General features: G+C 52.7%; 1 protein-coding gene across 1 annotated transcript; it reads left to right on the top strand.

The window, feature by feature from the left end:
- The first annotated feature begins 1,260 nt into the window (after nucleotides 1-1,260).
- Nucleotides 1,261-17,775, top strand: IL12RB2 (interleukin 12 receptor subunit beta 2). The gene is made up of 15 exons (XM_071749870.1): nucleotides 1,261-1,579; nucleotides 3,862-3,958; nucleotides 4,668-4,988; nucleotides 5,619-5,733; nucleotides 6,694-6,881; nucleotides 7,590-7,729; nucleotides 8,119-8,263; nucleotides 9,873-9,952; nucleotides 11,617-11,833; nucleotides 13,204-13,395; nucleotides 13,825-13,926; nucleotides 14,606-14,761; nucleotides 15,212-15,299; nucleotides 15,607-15,700; nucleotides 16,242-17,775. The coding sequence occupies exons 1-15, from the start codon at nucleotides 1,298-1,300 to the stop codon at nucleotides 16,683-16,685; spliced, it is 2,661 nt and encodes an 886-aa protein (XP_071605971.1). The 5' UTR covers nucleotides 1,261-1,297; the 3' UTR covers nucleotides 16,686-17,775.
- The last annotated feature ends 2,877 nt before the right edge of the window (nucleotides 17,776-20,652 follow it).

Below are 20,652 nucleotides of genomic sequence, written 5' to 3'. Positions count from 1 at the left end.
TTGGACAGCACAGTTTCACCAGGGTTGTGCTACACCCACAGGTACCACTTCCTTACAGCCTCCTCTCTGCTCAGTGTCACTGTCACCCCTTCCTCTGGTGCTTCCCCAGGTGGTATTTCCAGCACTGGAGGCATCCTGGGAACTGATGGCTCCACACTCATCCCCTGCCTGGGGACAAGGGGACTTTGGGGGACTCCAGGTCCTCCCAGCTCTGTCTGCAGCAGGACCTTGTGCTTCAGCTCTGCTCTCCATGGCAAAAGGTGTTGGTGAGATGCAGGGGACACCCTGTTCTTCAGGGGTCATCACCACCACGGCCTCTGTGCTCATCAGTAGTCAAGGAAGAAAAAACCAAGAAAAAACAGGTGGAAAAAAGCAAAAAGCAAAAAAGGATAAAGCAGGCAGCTCATGTCGAGGAGAGGTAACCAATGGGTGCTTTTCACTTTGGTTTCAGAGAATCACCGAGTCATTAAGGTTGGAAAAGTCCTCTAAGGTCATCAAGTTCAACCATTTCCTGCCAGCAGGACATCAAAACCCCCTCACCTGGAGCATCTTCCCTGGAATGACTGAGGGATGAGTAAAACACCACTTGAGAGCTTCTCCAGGGCCACCTGAGCACATTTTCCCAAGAGGAGAAGAAAAGAGAGGCACCCATGGAAATGAGCTGTCCCTGGGGGTGCAGAGCAGAGCTCCAGCCTCTTCTGGGCCTCTTCTGGGAAGCAGAGCTGTGAAAAGTGAAAATGTGCAAATGCAGCGTGAGCTAAAAGGAAACTGTTGGTATTTGGAGTTTTTGCAGGGCTCTCAAGTGGGGGTTCAACGAGCTCTGTGTACAGAGAAGCACAAATGTTGTGCTGGGGTCTGGGATGGAGTGAAGTGGAGGTGAAAAAAAAGCCAAACTTGGGACTCCGGGCAGCTGCAAACTTTGTGCTGCTGCTTTATTTGAATGTCTGTCCCCAAAACCCCCTCGCTCCCATCTTCGGGGAAATAGAAGTTGATCTGGGGTTGTGTGAGCCACATCCAGAAAAAGAGAAGAACCAGCAGCAACCCAGGGCTTTACCATTAAAACCTCTTTTAAATACGGCAGCAATTTGTGAGAGGGCTGAAAAAATGTGAGAAAAAGCCAAAGTCCCAGCCCGGAGAAGGGGGGATGAGCAGGGGAGGTGTTTCAGGAGCAGCCTCCCTCCCTCCTGCCCGGGGCTGGGGGGGTTTGGCTGATCCTCATTGCCCTTTTTTATTCCACTTTGAGAGGCTCCGGATTTCCCAGCCTCGTCCCGCTAACCCCATCCTTCTCTCATACCCCATGTTTTTTTTCCCTGTCACTGACACTTCCTTTGCCATCAGCGGGGAAACCCGAAGGGCTGGGTTGGTACCGGGGAGGTGCGGGGGGAGGTTTCAACCGTGCTCCTGCACCTCTTTCCCTGCCTTCCACCAGCTGCTGGGATCAGGAACAGGAACAGCCCCCCCATATCCACACCCCCAGCCCGTACCCCCCGATCGGGGGTGGCCCCAGAGCCGGGCGGGGCCGGGGCCGCGCAGGGGCTGCGCAGGGGCGGAGGATGCGGCGGCCGCCGCGGGGCTGGGGGTGAGTAACGGGGGGAGGGGGGGACAGGGGGGTTCCCAGAGCCTCTATGGACGGGATGGGATGGGGGAAAGTGGTGGGAAGGGAGTTCGGCGATGGGAATCACCCCGCTGCAGGCCTGGGGGGATTCCCGGGATGGAAACGAAGTGATGAGCGCCAGGGATGCTGCTGGCACCGGGGTGATGCCTGCTCCGGGGTGCTGCCTGCACCCCAATGCTGCCTGTACCCCGATGCTGCCTGCTCCGGGGTGCTGCCTATCCCGGGGTGCTGCCTGCACCCCAATGCTGCCTGCTCCGGGGTGCTGCCTATCCCGGGGTGCTGCCTGTACCCCGATGCTGCTTGCACCTGGGTGATGCCTGGTCCAGGGGGATACCTGCACCCCAATGCTGCCTGCACCCCAGTGCTGCCTATCCTGGGGTGCTGCCTGCTCCGGGGTGATGCCTGCACCCCAATGCTGCCTATCCTGGGATGCTGCTTATCCTGGGGTTCTGCCTGTCTTGGGATGCTGCCTGCACCCCGATGCTGCCTCTCCCAGGGTGCTGCCTGTCCTGGGATGCTGCCTATCCCGGGGTGCTGCCTGCACCCCAATGCTGCCTGTCTTGGGGTGCTGCCTGTCCCGGGGTGCAGCCATGGTTTGGATGTCCCCAAGCTGCTGTTCCCCATCCCAGGTGCCACCACCCCATCTGTGCCTGGGTCCCCTGCAGGGTTGGGGTCAGGCAGTGGGGTGACAGCTGGGTGACACCTAGGGGTGAGGGATCTTCCTCTTTCCCCCCAGCTGGTTCCCTGCAGGACGGGCACTGGGAGCTGGTTTTAGGGAGAAGTGGGAGGATGGGCCTGAAAAGCTGGTTCTGAAGCCAACTGAGGAGCTGGGCAGCTTTATAGGGGATTTTAATGCCAAACTGGAGCTGAGGGGACCCCTGGGAACACAAAAAGTCGGGGCTGGAGCTCACTGGTGTTCACTTGAGATGGTGCAGAGATGAACACCCAGAGCTCACACCCTGAACACCTCCTCTGCTTCCTCTGCCTGCTCCTTACCAGGACAACATCCTCTGTATTTGCTTTAACCCGTGCCCAGCAATACTCTTCTCCCTCACTGGTGTGGAAACTGGAGATATTTTTCTTATTAAAAATATAACAAACCAGTGTGGGGTTTTTTCCCCCCAAAACTGGCTCTAAGCCACAGGTAATTCCTCATCCTTGTCTCCCATTTCACTCCCATCACTGTGCACAAACCATGCTGCAGGAATTGCCCAGCCCAAGCAAACCACCTAAAACTTCCCTAAATAAACCACCTAACTAAAACTTCCCTAAATAAGCCCCCGGGTAAAAATACTTGAAGCAAGACAATTTCTATCAGTTGGCTCAAGGGCTTAGGGCAGGGTTTAGGTGTCTGGAGGCTGATGAAACACTTACCAAGCATTTTCAGTTTATTGGAAGGCAGAGCATTTACTTGCAGAACCCTGGTGCTGTGATTGCTCATCCTTGCAGTTCCTGGTCCCCTCCCTCTGAAGCTGAGGCACCACAGCAAGGCTGAAAATTGAAATAAAACAAAGGGTTAAGGTGCATTTTGGTGAGTCTGATGGGTTTCACACTCACCTCGGCTGCTGGTTCACTTAAAAACATGGCATGGAGCCCATCTGGGTAGATAAAACCAACCTGGAGTCACTTTTTAGGGTGTTTTTTATATATAAATATATATATGAATATATAAAATCGATAAACATATAAAAATATATTTAAAATTTACACCCAGGAATGACTATATTGTGCAAAGCTCCCCCGTGGAAGTTTCCCTCCACTCAGGAGGACACAAAAACCAGGATTTAAAATTCTATTCCAGCCTCAGGTTATAAAACCAGCTCACTGATGTGGTTTTGCTTCCCAAAATTTGACCTCAAATTCCACGTGTAATGCTCAGGAATGCTGAGACCCTCTCAGTCCCCTGGGCTGAGCTCAGCTCCTCTGGATTTGGGGTTGGAGCACAGAGCTGCTGGAAAGTGTCCTGGGGCAGGGGGTGGGGTGGTTCCAGAGGCTGAGATGCTCCATCCTGAAGAGGATGTGGGATTTTGGGAGAGGAGGGGGCTGGGTGGAGCAAACCCCACCCAAAAACACCTGAAAACCTGGGTGGCATCAGTCCTGAGAGCCAGAGCTCAGCAGCAGGGGTGTTAATGAGCTCCCAGAGTGCTAATTACAACGGGCTCAAAAATCAGCAGTTTGGGTTTTGCTGTTGTTGGGAAAGAGTAAAATGGAAATATCCTGAAATGATTTTCCCCCCCTTTTTTTAGGGACTGGGAGCAGGTAACCATTCCTATCCAAGGAGCAAGATGCTGTTGGCCTGGGCTGTGCCTGCAGCAGCCTGGTTCCTGCTGCACTTCACAGCAGGTAGGGTGGTTTGGGTTTTTCCCTATATAATAATTATCCCTTAAAAAGCAGCACCCAGGCAAACAGACCTGATACCTCAAAGGTCTTCTCCAACCCAGGTAACTCTCTGATGCTCTAATTAGGGTGGTTTGGTTTGGGGTTTTTTTCTCTGCTAGTAATTTTTCTTATCGAGAGAGCAAAAATTGATGCTTGATTAGGTTTCTACTCCAATTTCTGACAGAAAAAAAAGAGTTCTGACACATTTTGCTTGGGGTTAGAATTTTTTTTTTGAAGATTGCTGGGTGCCCTTGAGAGGTACCTGGAAGGTGGCTGAGGCCTCATCCCTGGAGATGCTCCAGGAGGCTCTGAGCACCCTGATCTGGGTGAGGGTGTCCCTGGTACCCAGGAGGGTTGGACTGGATGAGTTCTGGAGGTCCTTCCCATCCCAAATTTTTCTCCAATTCCACGATTCCCCACCCCAGCAGACCGGTTCAGACTGGGCACAGCCCCATCCCCCCAGTTCCCCAGGAGTTCTCACCCCATCAACCTGAGCATCCCCTCCCTCCCCCCCGAGCTCAGGGCTGCCTGGGGGACGTGGTTGCTCAGCACCAGGACCTGGGTGCACTGTGGGACTCGGTGCTTTTCGAGGTCTTTTTGCCAACCAGAAGGACTCTGGGGTGACACCAGAGCAGGGGGGTCACCTCTGCCCTCTCCCACCCCCCCGTTGCAGAGCCCTGCGGCGAAGCCACCGTCCCCGCGCCACCCAAACGTCCCCAGGGTGCCACTGAGACCTGTGACAGGGGGAAGATGATGGCTGACACTGCTGCTCACGTCCAGCCTGGGACCACCATCACCCTGTCCTGCCAGCTGTCCCCTCCCCACCGCTCCTTCCTTGCCATTTTCCTCAATGGCTCCGCACTCGGCAGCGGCTCCGGCAGCTCCATCAGCACCAGGTTCCTGGTGCAGAGCTGTGGCAGACACACCTTCACCTGCAAAACCCTCTGGGAACACAGGAGGAAAATCATCTGTGGGATTGACATCGAGGCTGGAAGTAAGGATTTCACCCTTCCTTGTTTTTTAAAGTGTTTATACAGCACCTCTGAGATGGGGGGGGGGGGGGGGGGCAGCCTGGGCCAGGGCAGGTGGTGCCTCTGAGGGGCTTTTTGTATTCCAGATGCTCCTGGCTGGGACTGGGCAGCTCTGCTGCTGATAAACTGAGAGCTGAGACACCCATCCCCCTGCCCAGAGCAAATATCCCACCCTCCTGCCCTACCCTGGCACTCACCAAGAGAAATCCTAAGGAAATGCTAGGTTTGCATCTAGGCTGATGAGCTGCTGCAGCAATCCTCTGCTGGATCAGGGCTGCTATATTTTTAAATTTTTTTAAAAATAAGATAGGAATAATTATTCTTGTGCAGCCCAGCCTGGAGAGCTGTTAATTACTTGTGTTCACCTGGCACCCTTGTACAGTGCCTAGGATTGCACCCAGATGTCAGAGGTCTCACCAGGACTCACCTATTTTCACCTCCAAAACCTCCCAGCACTTACTCGTCCATAAACCCTCTGGAAAAAAAAAAAAAAAACAAAAGAAAAGAAATTAACACGAGCCCAGCAGAGTTCTTAAAATGTCTCCTAGGCACAGGTCGAGGGAAGGCTCTGCTGATGCAAACATTTGTTTCAGACCCTCCAGATGAGCCCAGAAACGTGTCCTGTGTCCAGGAGGGGAGCAGAGGCCACCCCAGCTGCAGCTGGGAGAAGGGCAGGTTCACCCACATCCCCACCACCTACGTGCTGCAGTAGGTACCACAGGGGCCAGAACACCTCCCAGAGGTCTGGGGAAGTTCCCTGGAGCCACCAAGGCACCCCGGGAAAACTTTGGATTTGGGGAATGACCGGTGCAGAGGAGGCACCTCGTTAAAAGCCTCTGCTCAAGGAAACATCTGGGCAGGATGAATTCGTTTTGCCCTTGGCTAATGGGTGGCTGAACTGGTCCCCATCTGTGTCACCCAGCTCCTTGCCCTGTGTGCTTCACCCCTCTTTGCTCTCTTTTTGCCACCTCCTCCTCCTCCTTCTCCTCCTTCCTCACTTGTTCCTGTTCACCAAAGGGGCAGCAGCTTTCCCAGGAGCTTGTAGAGCTTTGTTCCTGCTCTGGAAGCAGAAGGACAATGAAGGGACAATGGGAAGGGTGGGGAATGGGGGGGAATGGGTGGGGAAGACTGGGGAAGGGTGGGGAAGACTGGGAAAGGGTGGGGGAAAAGGTGGGGAAGACTGGGGAAGGGCAGGGAAGCCCTCCTGTAGTTGTTACCCCATGGGGATAGAGCAGTGCTTATAAACTGGCTTATAAATTACCAAAGGTCAGCCTGCAGCAACGTGATACAAGTCTCTGATTCGGGTGGAATCACTAAATTATGTAAAAATAAGACAAAAAAAAGAAAACAAACCCACCCTGAAATCCATCAGACCGTCAATCCATCCCAGAGGAATATCAGGTAACCAGGAGGTGCCCATCCTGCTACCAGGAGGAACTTACCCAGCCCAGTGGAAAGGCAGAGGAGCATTTGCTGCCAGCCCAGCCCTCTCCAGGGACAGATTTCCTCCTCTTCCTCTGAAATCCAAACCTGTGGGAAGGTGCTGAGGAGCCTGAGGCTCTGGTGCCCTGGAGCAGCTCAGGGGACAGGAGCAGCGTGAGGGTCCCCAGGGTTTGGTTCCCTGGGTGTACAGGAGGGTTCTGACCAAGTGTTTGCCTCCTGGTGCAGGCTCTCCAAGGGGACAGAGGACGTTCTCTGCTTCCCAGAAAAACAGCAGGAGAAGAGCTTGGGCTCCTTGGGCTCCCTGGCTCTCAGCAAGCTGGAGTGGGACTCTGCCTACACTGTTGTGGTCATTGCCTCCAACCAGCTGGGGACAGCTGTGTCACAGCCCCTCAGCTTCGTGCTGAGAGACATTGGTGAGTCTGTCCTGTCCTGTCCTCTCCTGTCCTGTCCTGCTGCCCCAGCCCTGCAGAAGGACAGGAGAACAACTCCAGAGAAGCACAAAATGCTTTGGGGTGGGAGGGACCTCAAGGCTCATCCACTCTGGCTCAGGGCCTGGAGGGATGGGATGAGGGGGAAGGGTTTGCAGCTGCAAGAGGGGAGATGGAGAGGAGATGGGAGGGAGAAATTCTGTGCTGTGAGGGTGCTGAGTCCCTGGGTGCCCAGGTTGCCCCCAGAAGCTGTGGCTGCCCCATCCCTGGCAGTGTTGAAGGTTGGATGGGGCTTGGAGCCCCCTGGGCTGGGGGAGGTGTCCCTGACCATGGCAGGGGGCTGGAAATGGATGGATCTTTAACATCCCTCCCAGCCTAAAGCAGTCTGGGATTCCCTGATTTTCAGGATGACTCGTTGGTGGGATGGAGGGATGCACCCACCCCATCCTTCATTCTCTCTGCCACGTGTCCCTGATGCTCTCAGCTCCCTCCAACCCATTCCAGTCTGGGATTTGATGATTCCATGATAGCTCCAAGCCCTCTCCCATGACCAGGGACACCTCCCGCAGGACCAGGCTGCTCCAAGCCCATTTTCCTGAGAAAGAGCACCCACCCAGCCCAACCCACTCACCCTGGTTTCCACAGAAACCTTTCCCCTGAGCACTTTTGTCTTCTTTCTGTTTTGCTCCCCAGTGAAGCCCCATCCTCCTGACCTCCTGCTCCACTTTGGAAGCTCTTCCACTGCCAGCTGCACCTTGTCCTGGGAGGAGGAGACCCCAGCACCCCACTGCCACCTCAGATACCGGCCCCTCCCCAGCACCACCTGGAGCAGGGTAATCCTCTGGGGAACACTCAGCTTCCCAGAGCCAGGAGTTAACTGGAGAGCTTTGTTTGGATGGGAAGTGCTGGAGGGAACACCTTGCTCCAAGTGGAGTAAAACACACGGCCTGAAAACCTCCCACCCACCTTCACATCCCCAAACCTGGGCTTTTTTTTTTTTTTTTTCTTTCTTTCTTTTTTCAGCTTTCTGAAGAACTGCAAGTCTGATGAGTCATTGCATCATTCTTTGAGTTCTTCGGGTTGTCTCAGACCAGGGTTTTTCCCCCTGTTGGTTTTTTTCAAGCCATCCTTTGCCTGCCTTTGGGCACTCAGCCCATCACCACCTCCAACCTCTTTGTTTCCTGGTGGGTTCAGCGTTCTCTGTCCTTTATCTCCACTGAAGGTTGAGAATGTGACCAGTGAGAAGTGCAGCCTGGATGGTCTGAAGCCCCACACAACCTACGAGTTCCAGGTCAGCTGCAAAATTCACCCTGAACGAGGGCTGTGGAGCAACTGGAGGATCTACCAAGCCCAGACCCCTGAAGCAGGTAACTCCTTCCAGCACCTCCTGCACTAACCCAACACTTAACCAAGCCCAAAAGCTTTGCCCACCACTGGAAACTTCAGCCCATGAAGTCAAAACGCTGCTGGGTTTTGATGCTTTGCAGAGTGTCTGGAGATCCAGAGCCAGCAGGGAAATAATTGCTGCAGGAGAGTTGCTGCTGGGATGAGAGGAAGATGGAAGTGGGTTCCAGTTTCTTGCAAAACAGGAATTTCAGGAGCTGACAGAGAAGGGCTGGAGGATATGGTTGTTTGGGATGTATTCATCTGACATATTCATTTGGGGAATGAGCAGGACAAGGGGTGATGCTGTTAAACTACAAGAGGGTGGATTTGGACCAGATATTAGGGTTGGATTAGGTTAGGTTAGGTTAGGTTAGGTTAGGTTAGGTTAGGCTGCTTTGGTCTCCTCTCCTCCCAGCTCCAGCTTGGCTTCCCTTGCTCTTTCTGGTGAATTCTGCCAGCCCTCAGGGCCACTCTTACTCCTGGTATTTACCCCTCCTGCCAGCATCACTTTCTGTAAGGAGCATTGATTGATGCAGAACCGGGTGAGCTGCTCCTTCCCTCCCCCACCTTCCTCTCTGCACCTTTCTCAAACTTCTCCAGGCACCCGGGGCTGCTGAGGGAGTTTGTGGTCACCACCTCACTACACACCAGAAGTTTATCAGATGCCCCAGGAGCATTTTTGGTCTCCAGAGGAGGTGGCAGGAGGGGAAGTTGCAGGCGAGGAGCTCTGGGTGCATCCTGCTGCTCCTTTCAAGTTCCACACCTCAGCACAACTCAGGAGCCCATCTTCACAGTGAGATCATTTTTTCCCCCATTTCTCCAGGCCTGACCTGCCACCAAACTTGCTTTTAGATTAACAGGGAGCAGACAGAGATTTTTTTCCATTAGGTCCCCACGTGAAATGAGCTCTGAAGGTCCAGGCTGGGGCCCAACCAACTCTCTCAGGTTTTGCTTTTCCCTGCTTTGAGCTCGCCCCTTCCTCCCTTGCTCCCAGCTCTGCTGCTGCTCCTGGTTCTGGTTCTGTTCCAGTCACTCCTGGAAGTTAATAGAGGACCCAGAGCTGGTACCAGGGGTGGCACCGAGGGCTCTGCTGCCTTTGCATGCAGAAAATCAGAGGCAGCTCCACTGGGGCTGTGGAACAGCAGCAACAATCATTCATTGGATTGGAGGGGCTGATGTTGGTCAGGACCCTGGGGAACCCCCTGAGCTTTGTTACCTTTGCTCACCTGGGTTTCCTTGCTGTGGGTGGCTGCTGGGGCTCATTGCCCACCAGGTGCTGCAGCCCAAGGATGCTCCAGTGGAAGGTTTGTTGGTGTTCCCAGGCCCTCTGCAACTGGAAGCCCAGAATTCCAGGTTGGGAGGGACCTCAGGGATCATCTGGTCCAAGTTTTCCTGCCAAAAGCACCATCTACACGAGATGGCCCAGCACCCCACCCAGCTGAGCCTTACAAGTATCCAAGGGACCCACCATTTGTTCTCAGAGTGAAAAATGTTCCTCTTGTGTCCGAGACCTCCTTCCCCTGTTCCAAGTCCTGTTTCTTTGCTTCCCATCACACTGCCTGATTCTCCTCCCCTTTTTTTCCCCACCAGTGCCCACGGGGCACCTGGACCTCTGGTACCGACAGCAGGAGCTGGGCAGCCAGGGCCAGAGAATCTCCCTCTTCTGGAAGGTAAATATGGGAAAGGGGACACTCTGGGGTCTGCGTGGGCAGGAGAGGTCCCTCAGATGTTCCTGGAAAGTCCTTTAGCTTTTTTTCTGGAGTATAACAGGTTCCCAGCAGATCCCATCAGTGGGGTGGCGTGGAGGCACCACAGCTCAGGCTTCTGGGATGAGGGAAGCAGAAGAGGTTAAATATTGTGAGAGCAAAACTCTAAAAAACTGAAGGGCTGGATGAGGTTGGGCATCTCAGAGTGTCCCAGAATGGTTTGGGTTGGAAGGGACCTTAAAGCCCCCCCAGTGCCCCCCCTGCCATGGTCAGGGACACCTCCCCCAGCCCAGGGGTCTCCAAGCCCCATCCAACCTTCAGCACTGCCAGGGATGGGGCAGCCACAGCTTCTCACAGTTTTTTTTTGCTGTGGAGGTTTTGATTTCAAAGCCAGGAAGAGATTTTTTTTTCTTTTTTTTTTTTTTTTTTTTTTAAGCATAAATATCCCCAGTTTTTGGTTTGCAGCCTCTGGTTCCCCCCCCAGTCATTATCTCCTCCAACAAGCCCCATGCTGGAAGTGAAAGTAGAATTTCTCACCTAATGATGTGACTCCAGCCCTTGTGGCTTTAAGGCTTTTAACTTTAAGATCTTTAAATTTCACCATCAGGCTGGAGGCACTTTCTGTGTCGGAGCAGACTTCCTGCAGCCTCATTCATAAAAAGGGTGCTTGAAAGTCTTCACAACAGCTACAAAGCAAAAAAAAAAAACCAAAAAACAGACAAAAAAAAACCTTTGTGCAATGTACTTCTAATGTGCATTCGCATTTTTCCACCCAACCCCCTCAAAAATGCTTTAATTTAATTTCATTTAATTTAGTTTAATTTCATTTAACTTACTTTCCACAGGCTTGCAGGAGCTGCACTCAGCCAAAGTCATGGGAACTCTGCAAATACTTTCTAATTTCAAAACCCATTTTCTTTTTTCTTTCCCTGCCCCTCCCCTTCCTTTTTTTGATTTGTTACAACCACCACATAAAAAAAAAAAAAAAAAAAAAAAAAAAAAAAAAAAAAATCCACCCAAAAACCAACCAAAAACCCAGACACCCAAAGAAACAAAACCAAAAGCAGGACTCACACCGTGCCCGGGCTGCAAGAAAAGGTGAAACCAAGAGTTCAGCCACTTGGGGTGGGCAAAACCAACTGGAGGTGTCCCCTGAGTGGTTGAATCATTTTACATGGGCATCATCATTTACATTTATAATTTTAATAATTTAAATAAATCCTTTATCATGGCTCTACGTAAAAATCTGGATTTCCCCTTCCCCCCACCCCCCCCAAAAAAAAAAAAAACAACTCATATTTACAACTTTTTCACAAAAGTGCTCCTGGCTTTAGTGCCAGGGGATTCATTAATTAAAAGGGGTTCAATTAGCTGGGTGGGTGTGGGAGGTGGGGACACGAGTTGGGTGGAGGGGGGGGGGGTTGGGTCCTCCTTAGATCCAACCTGAATGATGCTACAGCCACAGAGCAAAAAAAAAAAAAAAAAAAAAAAAACCAAAAAACTCTGTAGCCAGATCAGGTTCCCAAGTGGCCAACAGGTCTGGAAGGCTGGGACAGCCAGGGCTCAGGACTGTCCCCTTTGTCACCACGGAGGGGAATAAACCCCAGATTCCTGTGATTCCTCCCCAGGCTCTGAGCGAGGGGGAGGCAGGGGGACACAACCTGAGCTACAGGGTGACTTTTGAAGCCCTGGGCCAGCAGAGCCCCCCAGCAGAATCCCAGCTCACCACCCAGAGCAGCTGCACCAGGCTCCTGCCCAGCCTGCCCTACAGGATAACACTCACTGCTGAGAATTCCAGGGGCAGATCCCCCCCCACATCCATCCTGGCTGACCCGGGCACTCAGGGTAAGCACACACCAGCTCCTGGTGGCTCCGGGAACACCCCCAACGTTCTGGGGTGTCCTGCACCCCGTGGAAACATCCAGGTCCCATCCCATCCCCTCAGCAGCTCGGGGAGATCTGCAGCTCTCAGGGTGCTCAGGGCCACCCCACCTTAGGATGCTCCAGGTTAATGCTGAGCTGGCTTCATCTCAGCCCCTCCTGCTGGCACCAGGATGACACAGCAGATAACAAATTGGGAAAAAGAAACAGAAAAAAAAAAAAAAAAAAGGTTTGGGGTTTTTTTTGGGTTTTGGGTTTTTTTTCTTGCATGAGAGAGGTGCTGGGAAGCCAGCCCAACCTCCACCCCCTGTGAAACTGCACTCAGCAAAATCACTGAGTGTCCCCTGAAGTCACCCAGCCCCCAACTTCCTGTCTGGGGCAGGGGCAAGGGAAGTCCCAGGGGAAAGTTCTGGATTTTTTTTCTCCTCCTGCTGTCATTGTCACCCAGCAGAGCCAAAGCCACCCCTGAGCATCTCACTGCATCCAGCACCACTGGGATGCTGCCCTCCTGGGACCCTGCACTCATTAACCCAGCCCTTAATTAAACAGGGAGAGCATTAGTGGAGAACCATGGGATGGGTTGGGTTGGGAAAGAGCTTTGGGATCACTGAGTCCAAGCCTTCCCCCAGCAGTGCCAAGGCCACCCCTGCCCCATGTCCCTCATCCCCACATCTCCAGGGCTCTGAAACCCCTCCAGGGATGATGGGGACTCCAGCCCTGCCCTGGGCAGCCTGGGCCAGGCCCTGACAACCCTTTCCAGGGAGAAATTCTTCCCCAGCTCCAACCTAAACCTCCCCTGGCACCACTTGAGACCATTCCCATTCCCATGATTTGGAGGCAGCAGGACAAGAACTGCTCTGTGGTCTCGTATTTGGGAGAAAAATTAGAAAAGTTCCTGGGGTTATATTCCAGATTTAAAATGATGACATTCCCAGGGTTACCTCCTGCAGGAAAAGGTGACCCATGGCTGGCTGGGAAAGCAGAAGCTCTGTTCCTGTGGAGCTGTTGTGTTTTTGGGGCTGCATCAGGAGAGCAGGGGGGCTGTGACTGCACCTTCTCAGGGGCTGGGGATGCCACAAACACCTGTGTGCTCAGAGTGCTCCAGCACAAGAAGGTGGCTCTGCTCCTGTCAGTTCAAAAAACAAAAAAAAAGAAAAAAAAACAAAAAAAAAAAAAAAGGAAAAAATACCCTTTGCCTTTTATTTTCCTGCTTCCCCTGGCACCAAAGTGACCAAAGTGGGTGAGGTGCATAAAACCCCTGGATCACACTGACCTCCTGGTGCAAGGCCTTTGTGCTGATGGTGTCTGTTTCCTTCCCCTGGCTCCCCTGGCAGCCCTGCCCCCTCCCCAGCAGGTCTCTGCAGTGCCCCAGGGCAGCAGCAGCATCCTGGTCAGCTGGAGAGCACCCAGCCCAGCCCCAGTGCCCATCGCTGGGTACGTGGTGGAATGGGCTGGCACCCAGAGGAACCCAGAGCCAGCAGCCTGGGTGAAGGTCCCAGCACCCAACCTCTCCACCCTGCTTGCAGGTAACACCTCCTCCAGCTGGGACACCTCTCAGGTGTCACCTCCCCTGGGAAGCTGCCTGAGGAACAAGGCAAATGATGAGTTCAGCAGGAGGAATGAGAGCATTTGGCTTCCAGGGAAGAACAGGATGTTAGAGGTGGGGAGGGAACTGGAGAGTCACCGAGTCTGACCCAGGGAAGGTCACCCAGGAACCATGGAACCTCAGACTGGGTTGGGAGGGACCTGAAAAATCATCTTGTCCAACCCCCCTCTCCTGGTACCATGGCCCCAGGGCTCTCACCCCCACAGGAGGTCACTGAGAGGGTTTTTTCCCTTCTTTGTGAAAAGGTGCATCAATAATCAGAGGGTTCAGCTCAGATTGAAGCTCCTGCTGGGAAGGTTTTATCCATGGCTGGGAACAGTAACTCTCCACTTCTCCTCTCCTCATTTAGAGAACATCCAGGACAACCTCTGCTACGAGATCCGTGTGTCTGCTCTCTACCAGGACAGGGCTGGACAAGTGGCATCAGTCTGGGGACACTCAGGAGCAGAAGGTAAATCACAGGGATGGTCCCTGTGCTGGGCACTGCTGGGGCTGCACCCCCAGTCCTGGGGTCAGTTCTGGGACCCTCAGGAGCAGAAGGAGATTGAGGGGATGGAGAGTGTCCAGAGAAGGGAATGGAGCTGGGGAAGGGGCTGGAAAGCAAGGAGAAGGTCTGGAGAGTGATGAGGAGGGGCTGGAGAAGATGGAGAAGGGTCTGGAGAAGTTGTGAGGAGCAGCTGAGGCCCTGGGGGTGTTGATCCTGGATCAGAGGATGCTGAGGGGAGAGCTTCTGGCTCTCTGCAACCCCCTGAGAGGAGGTTGGAGCCAGGGGGGGTCGGGCTCTGCTCCCAAGGAACAAGGGATGGGACAAGAGGAACTTTTGGCACAAGTCAAGTGGTGCCAGGGGAGGTTTAGGTTGGAGCTGGGGAAGAATTTCTCCCTGGAAAGGGTTGTCAGGGCCTGGCCCAGGCTGCCCAGGGCAGGGCTGGAGTCCCCATCATCCCTGGAGGGGTTTCAGAGAAACCCCTGGAGATGTGGGGATGAGGGACATGGGGCAGGGGTGGCCTTGGCACTGCTGGGGGAAGGCTTGGACTCAGTGATCCCAAAGCTCTTTCCCGACCCATTCCATGATTCCATACCCTTCCAGGCATTCCCAAGCCAGGTTTAACACTCAGTCTCACCTTTTGCAGCACCCTCAGCTGGGTTCCAGATGTACAGCACCCCAGAGGCCAGCAGCATCCTGACATCCAGGGATGAAATCCCTGCCCAGCTGCAGAGGGGCTGCACCCCAGGACACCAGGTCCAGCTCCAGAGGAAGGGCTGGGAGGAAGCCCCAGATGTCCCCAGTCAGTGTCTGGTGACAACCAAGATGATGAGGATGTGGTGCAAGTGGAGGGGGGGATGCAGGGATGTCCCCAGAGAGCTCTGAGGGCTGGCAGCAAGACAAGGTCAGGTCCTATCCTCTGCCTGCCCAAATTTCAGGACTTCCACCTATTTTGAGTGTGGAAATATCAGGTTTATCCCTTTCTAAAATTATTCTTTTTTTTTTTTTTTTTTTTTTTGATCTTGTAACCAATGACACACGATTAGCAGGGTGACTGGACAGGTTGTCCACCACCCAGGAAACTCACACTGCACGTGAGACACCCAAAATTCCTGATTTTAAACAACAAAAGAATAAAAACTGGGCTGTTTTCCAAGGGCAAACACCAGGCAGGTGATGACTATGGCCCAGTTTGAACCAGCAGATTTTAAAATCCTTGATTTTAACTCAGCCTGGGTGTTTCCTGTTGCAGGTGCTGGGGACTGGGTGACACTGGTGCTCACCTGCAGCTTCTTCATCCTGGCAGCCTGCACGTGTTCTGTGCCCCCAGCAAGGAAAGGGTGAGTGGATCCATCCCAGCCAGCCTGGGAACTGGTGCCAGAAAGGATGGTGGCCTTTGGGGACACCTTGAGGAGCAGCCAGGATGGTTCTGAATGAAGGTTTTGGGGGAGATGAGTGATAATTCTCCTTCTCTGGAGACATCCAAACCAACCTGGACACATGAGCTGTGCTGGGTGGTCCTGCTCTGGCAGGGGACTCCATCATCTCCTGAGGTCCCTTCCAAAGTTTCTGTGAATATGAACTGGTTTCAAATCCAGCCTTATTTATGTGGATACAGATGCAGTGCATTTTCACCCTAAATTCCAGGTTCCAGTCCCTCCTCTCGGTGCTGCTGCCGCAGAGCGGAGCCATCCCGGACCCCTCCAATGCTGCCTGGGCAAAGGATTTCCTGGCTCTGAAGGTACAGGGGGGTTCTTTTTGACCTTCTCATCTCACCTCCCAGAGGTCTCGAGGCAGCAGATCCTTCCACCTCTGGCAGTGGAGGCTGCAGGGTGGATCAGGCAAATTATGGGCAAAAAAAAACCCAAACAAACCCAAACCCAATGCTGAGATCTTGCAGGTTCCTATTAAAGGGCATCCAGGAAAGCTGGGGAGGGACCTGGGACAAGGGCCTGGAGGGATGGGATTAGGGGGAAGGGTTTCCAGCTGCAAGAGGGGAGATGGGAGGGAGAAATTCTGTGCTGTGAGGGTGCTGAGCCCCTGGGTGCCCAGGTTGCCCCCAGAAGCTGTGGCTGCCCCATCCCTGGCAGTGCTGAAGGTTGGATGGGGCTTGGAGCACCCTGGGCTGGGGGAGGGGTCCCTGACCATGGCAGGGGGGGCACTGGGGGAGCTTGAAGCTCCCTCCATCCCAAAGCAGCCTGGGATTCCCAGATTTTCAGGGTGATTGGTTGGTGGGATGGAGGGATGCACCCACCCCATCCTTCATCCTCTCTCCCTGGCAGGCTGAGCTGAGGTGGCCCTCCAGCCCCTTCCTGCACAACACCAACACCTTTGAAGAGCCCCAAACCATCCCAGTGGAGGAAAACTTCGTGAAGACCAAAGCCCTGGTCCTGGAGGGCAGCAACGGCAGAAGGGACAAGTGGCTGGGCCAGGAGGAGCTGGGCTACAAGGTTGTCCCTGGCTCAGGGCAGGGGGAGGAGGGGGATGAGCAGCATCTCCCCTACAAGCAGCTGGGGGTGACAGGACAGACACAGAATGTCTCTGAGTACATTGCCAACCCCACGGCTGAGATGGCCACCACAAACCTGTCCCTGCTCCCTGCTGGGGAGCACCCTGAGCTGGAGGGCAGGCAGCTCCCAGCCTTCCCAACAACTCTTCTGCCAGCCTCCCAGGGCAACCTGACCCTGGATGTGGTGAGGATAAACTGCAGCCCCTGCCCATGGTAGGTGAGCAGGGCAAGGACAGCCTCGGGGTTGCACTTTGCTGAAGTCTTTCAGCATGGGGCAGCCCTGGGACCTTCATCTGACATCCTGAAGTGATTAAAAAAAAATAAATAAACCGAATCCCCCAAGCTCCTCACCAGAGAGCAGCTCCTCACCCTCCCAGCACCCTCAGGTAGGAATGCCAGGACCCAACCTACCTTTGGGAGAAGTTAATTAATGATCTGGATGCCTTCCCACATCCTGGGTGCCTCAGGTCCCTGTCCCACTGCCCATCCTTGGAGATGGAGCTGTGCTCCCCATCATCCCAGCTCCTGAGCACTGAGGGACTCAGGAGCTCTGCCAGGTTCCTCCTCAGCCCCAGCTCCTCCAGCTCTGCACATCCAACAATCCAACCTGGGAGCTCCTGCCTGCTTTCCCTCTTCCAGGGAATGGAAGTGACTCAGCCACCAGCTTCACAGAAGGGTTTGGGCTTAAAGCTCATCCAGATCCAACCCCTGCATGGGCAGGGACACCTCCCACCAGCCCAGGCTGCACAAGGCTTCATCCAACCTGGATTGAGACACTTCCAGGGATGGAGCATCCATCACCAACCTCTCCAGGCAAGCTGTTCCAGCAAGCTACAGGGCTGGAGGAGAAGCCACCATCAGCCTGGGGCTCCAGCCCCACCACCAGGAACCAAGCCAAGGCACTTTCAGTGGTGTCACATCCTCCCCTGGCACTGCCTTTGTCACTGGCAGGTGTTACACCTGGGAACACACGGGAGGTCAAGCAGACCAAGAAACCCTTCCCAGGGGGGGGTCTCTGTGCTCCCCCCTTCCAGCAAGGCCACACACAAGTCCCCAAGGGTCTCTTTTGCAAACTACCAGCTCTGCAGCTGGGGTTTTGGGGGCTGGCACCTGGTTCCAGGGCTTGATCTGCAGCCCAGTTCCACGGACACTTCCCCTGGTGAGGACTGGGTTGGGGTCACTCAGAGGAAAACCCTTCCCTCTGCTTGGGGTCACTCAGACCTGGCAACCCCACCAGGCTGGGCACCACGGCCACATCACTACTTCATGGGACACCTACAGCCAAAAGAAAAGCATTAAAAAAAAAAAAAAAAAAAAAAAAAAAAGGTAAAAAAGCACCATTTTGTCGTTCTCCTTCTGCACATGTACCCTCAGTTTCAGGAGAACACCTGAGTGCATCTTCTCCTCACTCTTTATCTCTCACCTGCCCCGTGGGGCTTCACATCAAGAGACAAACACCAGTAGTGCACAAGGACCAAACTTCCCTGATTCCTGCCCCAGAGCCTCCCAGGAAGGACACAAAAAACCCTTTTCCCCCCTGTCAGGATCCAGCCCCCCAGCAGGTTTGGCTTTCCTAGCACTTCCCTGAGCCTGGCCAGGGAGCTGCCACGGGGTGAAGGCAACAAAACCCAAAGGGGTGAAGGCAACAAAACCCAAAGGGGTGAAGGCAACAAAACCCAGGGGTAACGTGGTCCTCGAGGGGATTTTTCAGGAAAGAAGCAGGTTAGCAGATGCTGGCAGTGTCAGCTTTAGGCAATGTCCTGTGTTTATTAGAACACGAGGTGTGGCTATGCAAACCCCTCCCCACAGGTGTTACAGGTTAAGAGTGGTCTCAACTCCAACACCAAATATTCACCCCCACTTCTGAGGTTCCAGAATTTCCCTCCTTCCCTCCACAGGGCTGATGCTGCCTTTCAATAAACACTCTGGTTTCCCCCAGCACCAGCACCACTCCAGCTGTAAGATGAACTTTCATGCTCAGACCTTGCCATCGTTCCACTCAAAAGCCAATTTGCTTCTGTTTCTCTCCCAGGTTTTTCCTGCTGAGCTTTTTCTTTTTTTTTTTTTTTTTTTTTTTCCTTTCCAAACTGTTCCTATTTTAAAAAGGTTTAGTCCTCTGGATTTGGTGTGACAGCAGAAGCAGCAAGCAAGAGGACAGAAAGTGTTACTTATGAATAATAATAATAAGCTACTCAGGAGATGTTTTCCCAAAGCAAGGGAAATGCTCAGGGATGGTGGCCACAGGCAGCTTGGAGCACCTGGGGCAGAACCTGGATGAGATGCTCTTAATCTAAGGGGGTTTCATCTCCACCTGCTTTAATGACATTTTTTTTTTAAAGAGCATGAAAATAAACCTTTATTTTAGTTAACACCCACCAATATTAAAGAGATACTGTTCACAGTTTTAGTTCTTAGACATGAAGGGACTGAAAGAGGCAAATGTGACATCTATCAGAGCAGCAGAAGGAGCACCTGGCAGTACAAGCTGTCTTGGGGACCATTTGTGACATGGCCCTGGGGAGCCTGCTCTGTGCCCTGAAGCAGCAGAAGGGGAAACTTCAGAGCAAGCAGAGCCCCAACCCACTGCCTGGCTGCTCCAGAAGTCATCTGGAAAAAAAAGCTGAGTGGCAACCCAAAGAGCAAATGTCCATTTTTGGCTAAGGGCAGGAAGAAAGTTTATGTTCCAGAGAAAGCTCTTGTGCAGACCAAGGCATTAATTGTGTTATCCAAGGTGTCCCTAAGGCTGGAACTGCACCATGTCCCAGCAAGCCACGGAGGGAGAGGGCAGAGGAAGAACTCAGTGCTGGGGAAGAGCTGCTTAGAGTCAGGAGGGATGAACCAAGAGACTTCACCAGCCACTGGTGTGACAACTTGCCTCTTCCTCCTCCCAGCCTGGAATTTTAGAACTCCAGGAGAGTGTACTAAAAAGACCAATCCAATGATATTAACAGTGGTTTATAACCAAAAAACTCTTTGTAGAAAACAGTTCAGATAAAGCAAGCCAGCTAAACACCACTGTTAAGCTTTCTGGTATTTCTTATCCAGAGATCTCCATTACTTTTTGCCTGTCCTGTACAGCTTTTAAAAAAATAGGGTGTTACCTTTTGTTTTCTATCTACCTAGTTAAGAAGCTACAAATATAAGCTGTCTGAAGTGTGAAACATTAAATAAAATGAGAAACCTGCTCCTAGTCTGCTAACAGAAAAAAAAACCCTAAGAAAGCCTCGTTCTTAAGTCATTCTCACCACTCCTTTTTTTGTGTCCTGAAGTGGCAATCCTGTTCACAGGGATTAAATTAAACCTACAGCACATTTCTAAGGGGGCAGAAAGGGTTTCTCACCATCCCACTCTGAAAAACATTCATTTGTCAGCTAGCAATCAGATCTCAAATGCTGCACAAACCCAGGGTGAAACCTGCAGGAAGGGAGAGGTTAGGTGTTGGGGTTTGGGTTGGGTGGGTTGTTTGGGGGTTGTTATTTTTGTATCTTTTTCTTGTGTCATGCAGAAATTGTGACAGAAAGGGAAAGGCAAAGCTCCCACCTGCCAGCCTCAGCCCGTGGCTTCTTCTTGGGAAGAGCTGCTGCTGTTGGAGCAGAGCTGGGAATACACCAGGGACTTCTGTCAGCCAGGTAATTCCTGCTAAATCCCACATCCCTTCCCCCAGCTCCAGCAGCAGGAAAGGTCACTCCAACCTACAGGGTACCCTCTCAAAGAAAAAGCAGAGGTAATTTAGAAACTTTTTTTTTTTTTGTCAACAAAGCATCTGGTTCTCTTGAAGGAAGGAGGAGGGAATAAAGGTTAAAAGGGTGAGTGAAGGGTGCAATACATTGATTTTTCCTATCTCTGTAGACTGGTTCCCCACATGTCATTGCTGGATAAACACACAGGTATTGAACTAAAACCCAATGTGCTTTCAATTTTTTTTTTTTTTTTTCAAGTATCTGGTATCAATTTTGTATCAAGACCTTGAGTAACCAAACTACCTGACATAGATGAAAAATGACTGTTTTTCCAAGTCTGAAATGAAGCATTAAAACTGAAGTAACCCCAGGAGTTAGTATTTCCACACAGCACTAACAGCCTGCCAAATTAAAGTTTCACATCTTCCAAAAGACCTCGGGCTGAGAAAAATCTGCTGTGCAGGAATTAAGGAAGTTAAGTGTGCAATAATGGAAACCCAGCTG

This window comes from Heliangelus exortis, chromosome 8 (assembly GCF_036169615.1).
Source record: "Heliangelus exortis chromosome 8, bHelExo1.hap1, whole genome shotgun sequence".
NCBI lineage: Eukaryota > Metazoa > Chordata > Aves > Apodiformes > Trochilidae > Heliangelus > Heliangelus exortis.
The sequence above is the reverse complement of the archived record's forward strand: the minus strand, read 5'-3'. Positions and strand labels throughout refer to the sequence as shown.

What these genes read in the sequence shown, in the direction of transcription:
- IL12RB2 (XM_071749870.1), top strand. Translation starts at nt 1,298, where the DNA reads ATGTTTTTTTTCCCTGTCACTGACACTTCCTTTGCCATCAGCGGGGAA. An exon ending in CCTGCTGCACTTCACAGCAG is followed by an intron (nt 3,959 to 4,667) that starts GTAGGGTGGTTT and finishes CCCCCGTTGCAG; the next exon opens with AGCCCTGCGGCGAAGCCACC. An exon ending in GGCTGACCCGGGCACTCAGG is followed by an intron (nt 11,834 to 13,203) that starts GTAAGCACACAC and finishes CTCCCCTGGCAG; the next exon opens with CCCTGCCCCCTCCCCAGCAG.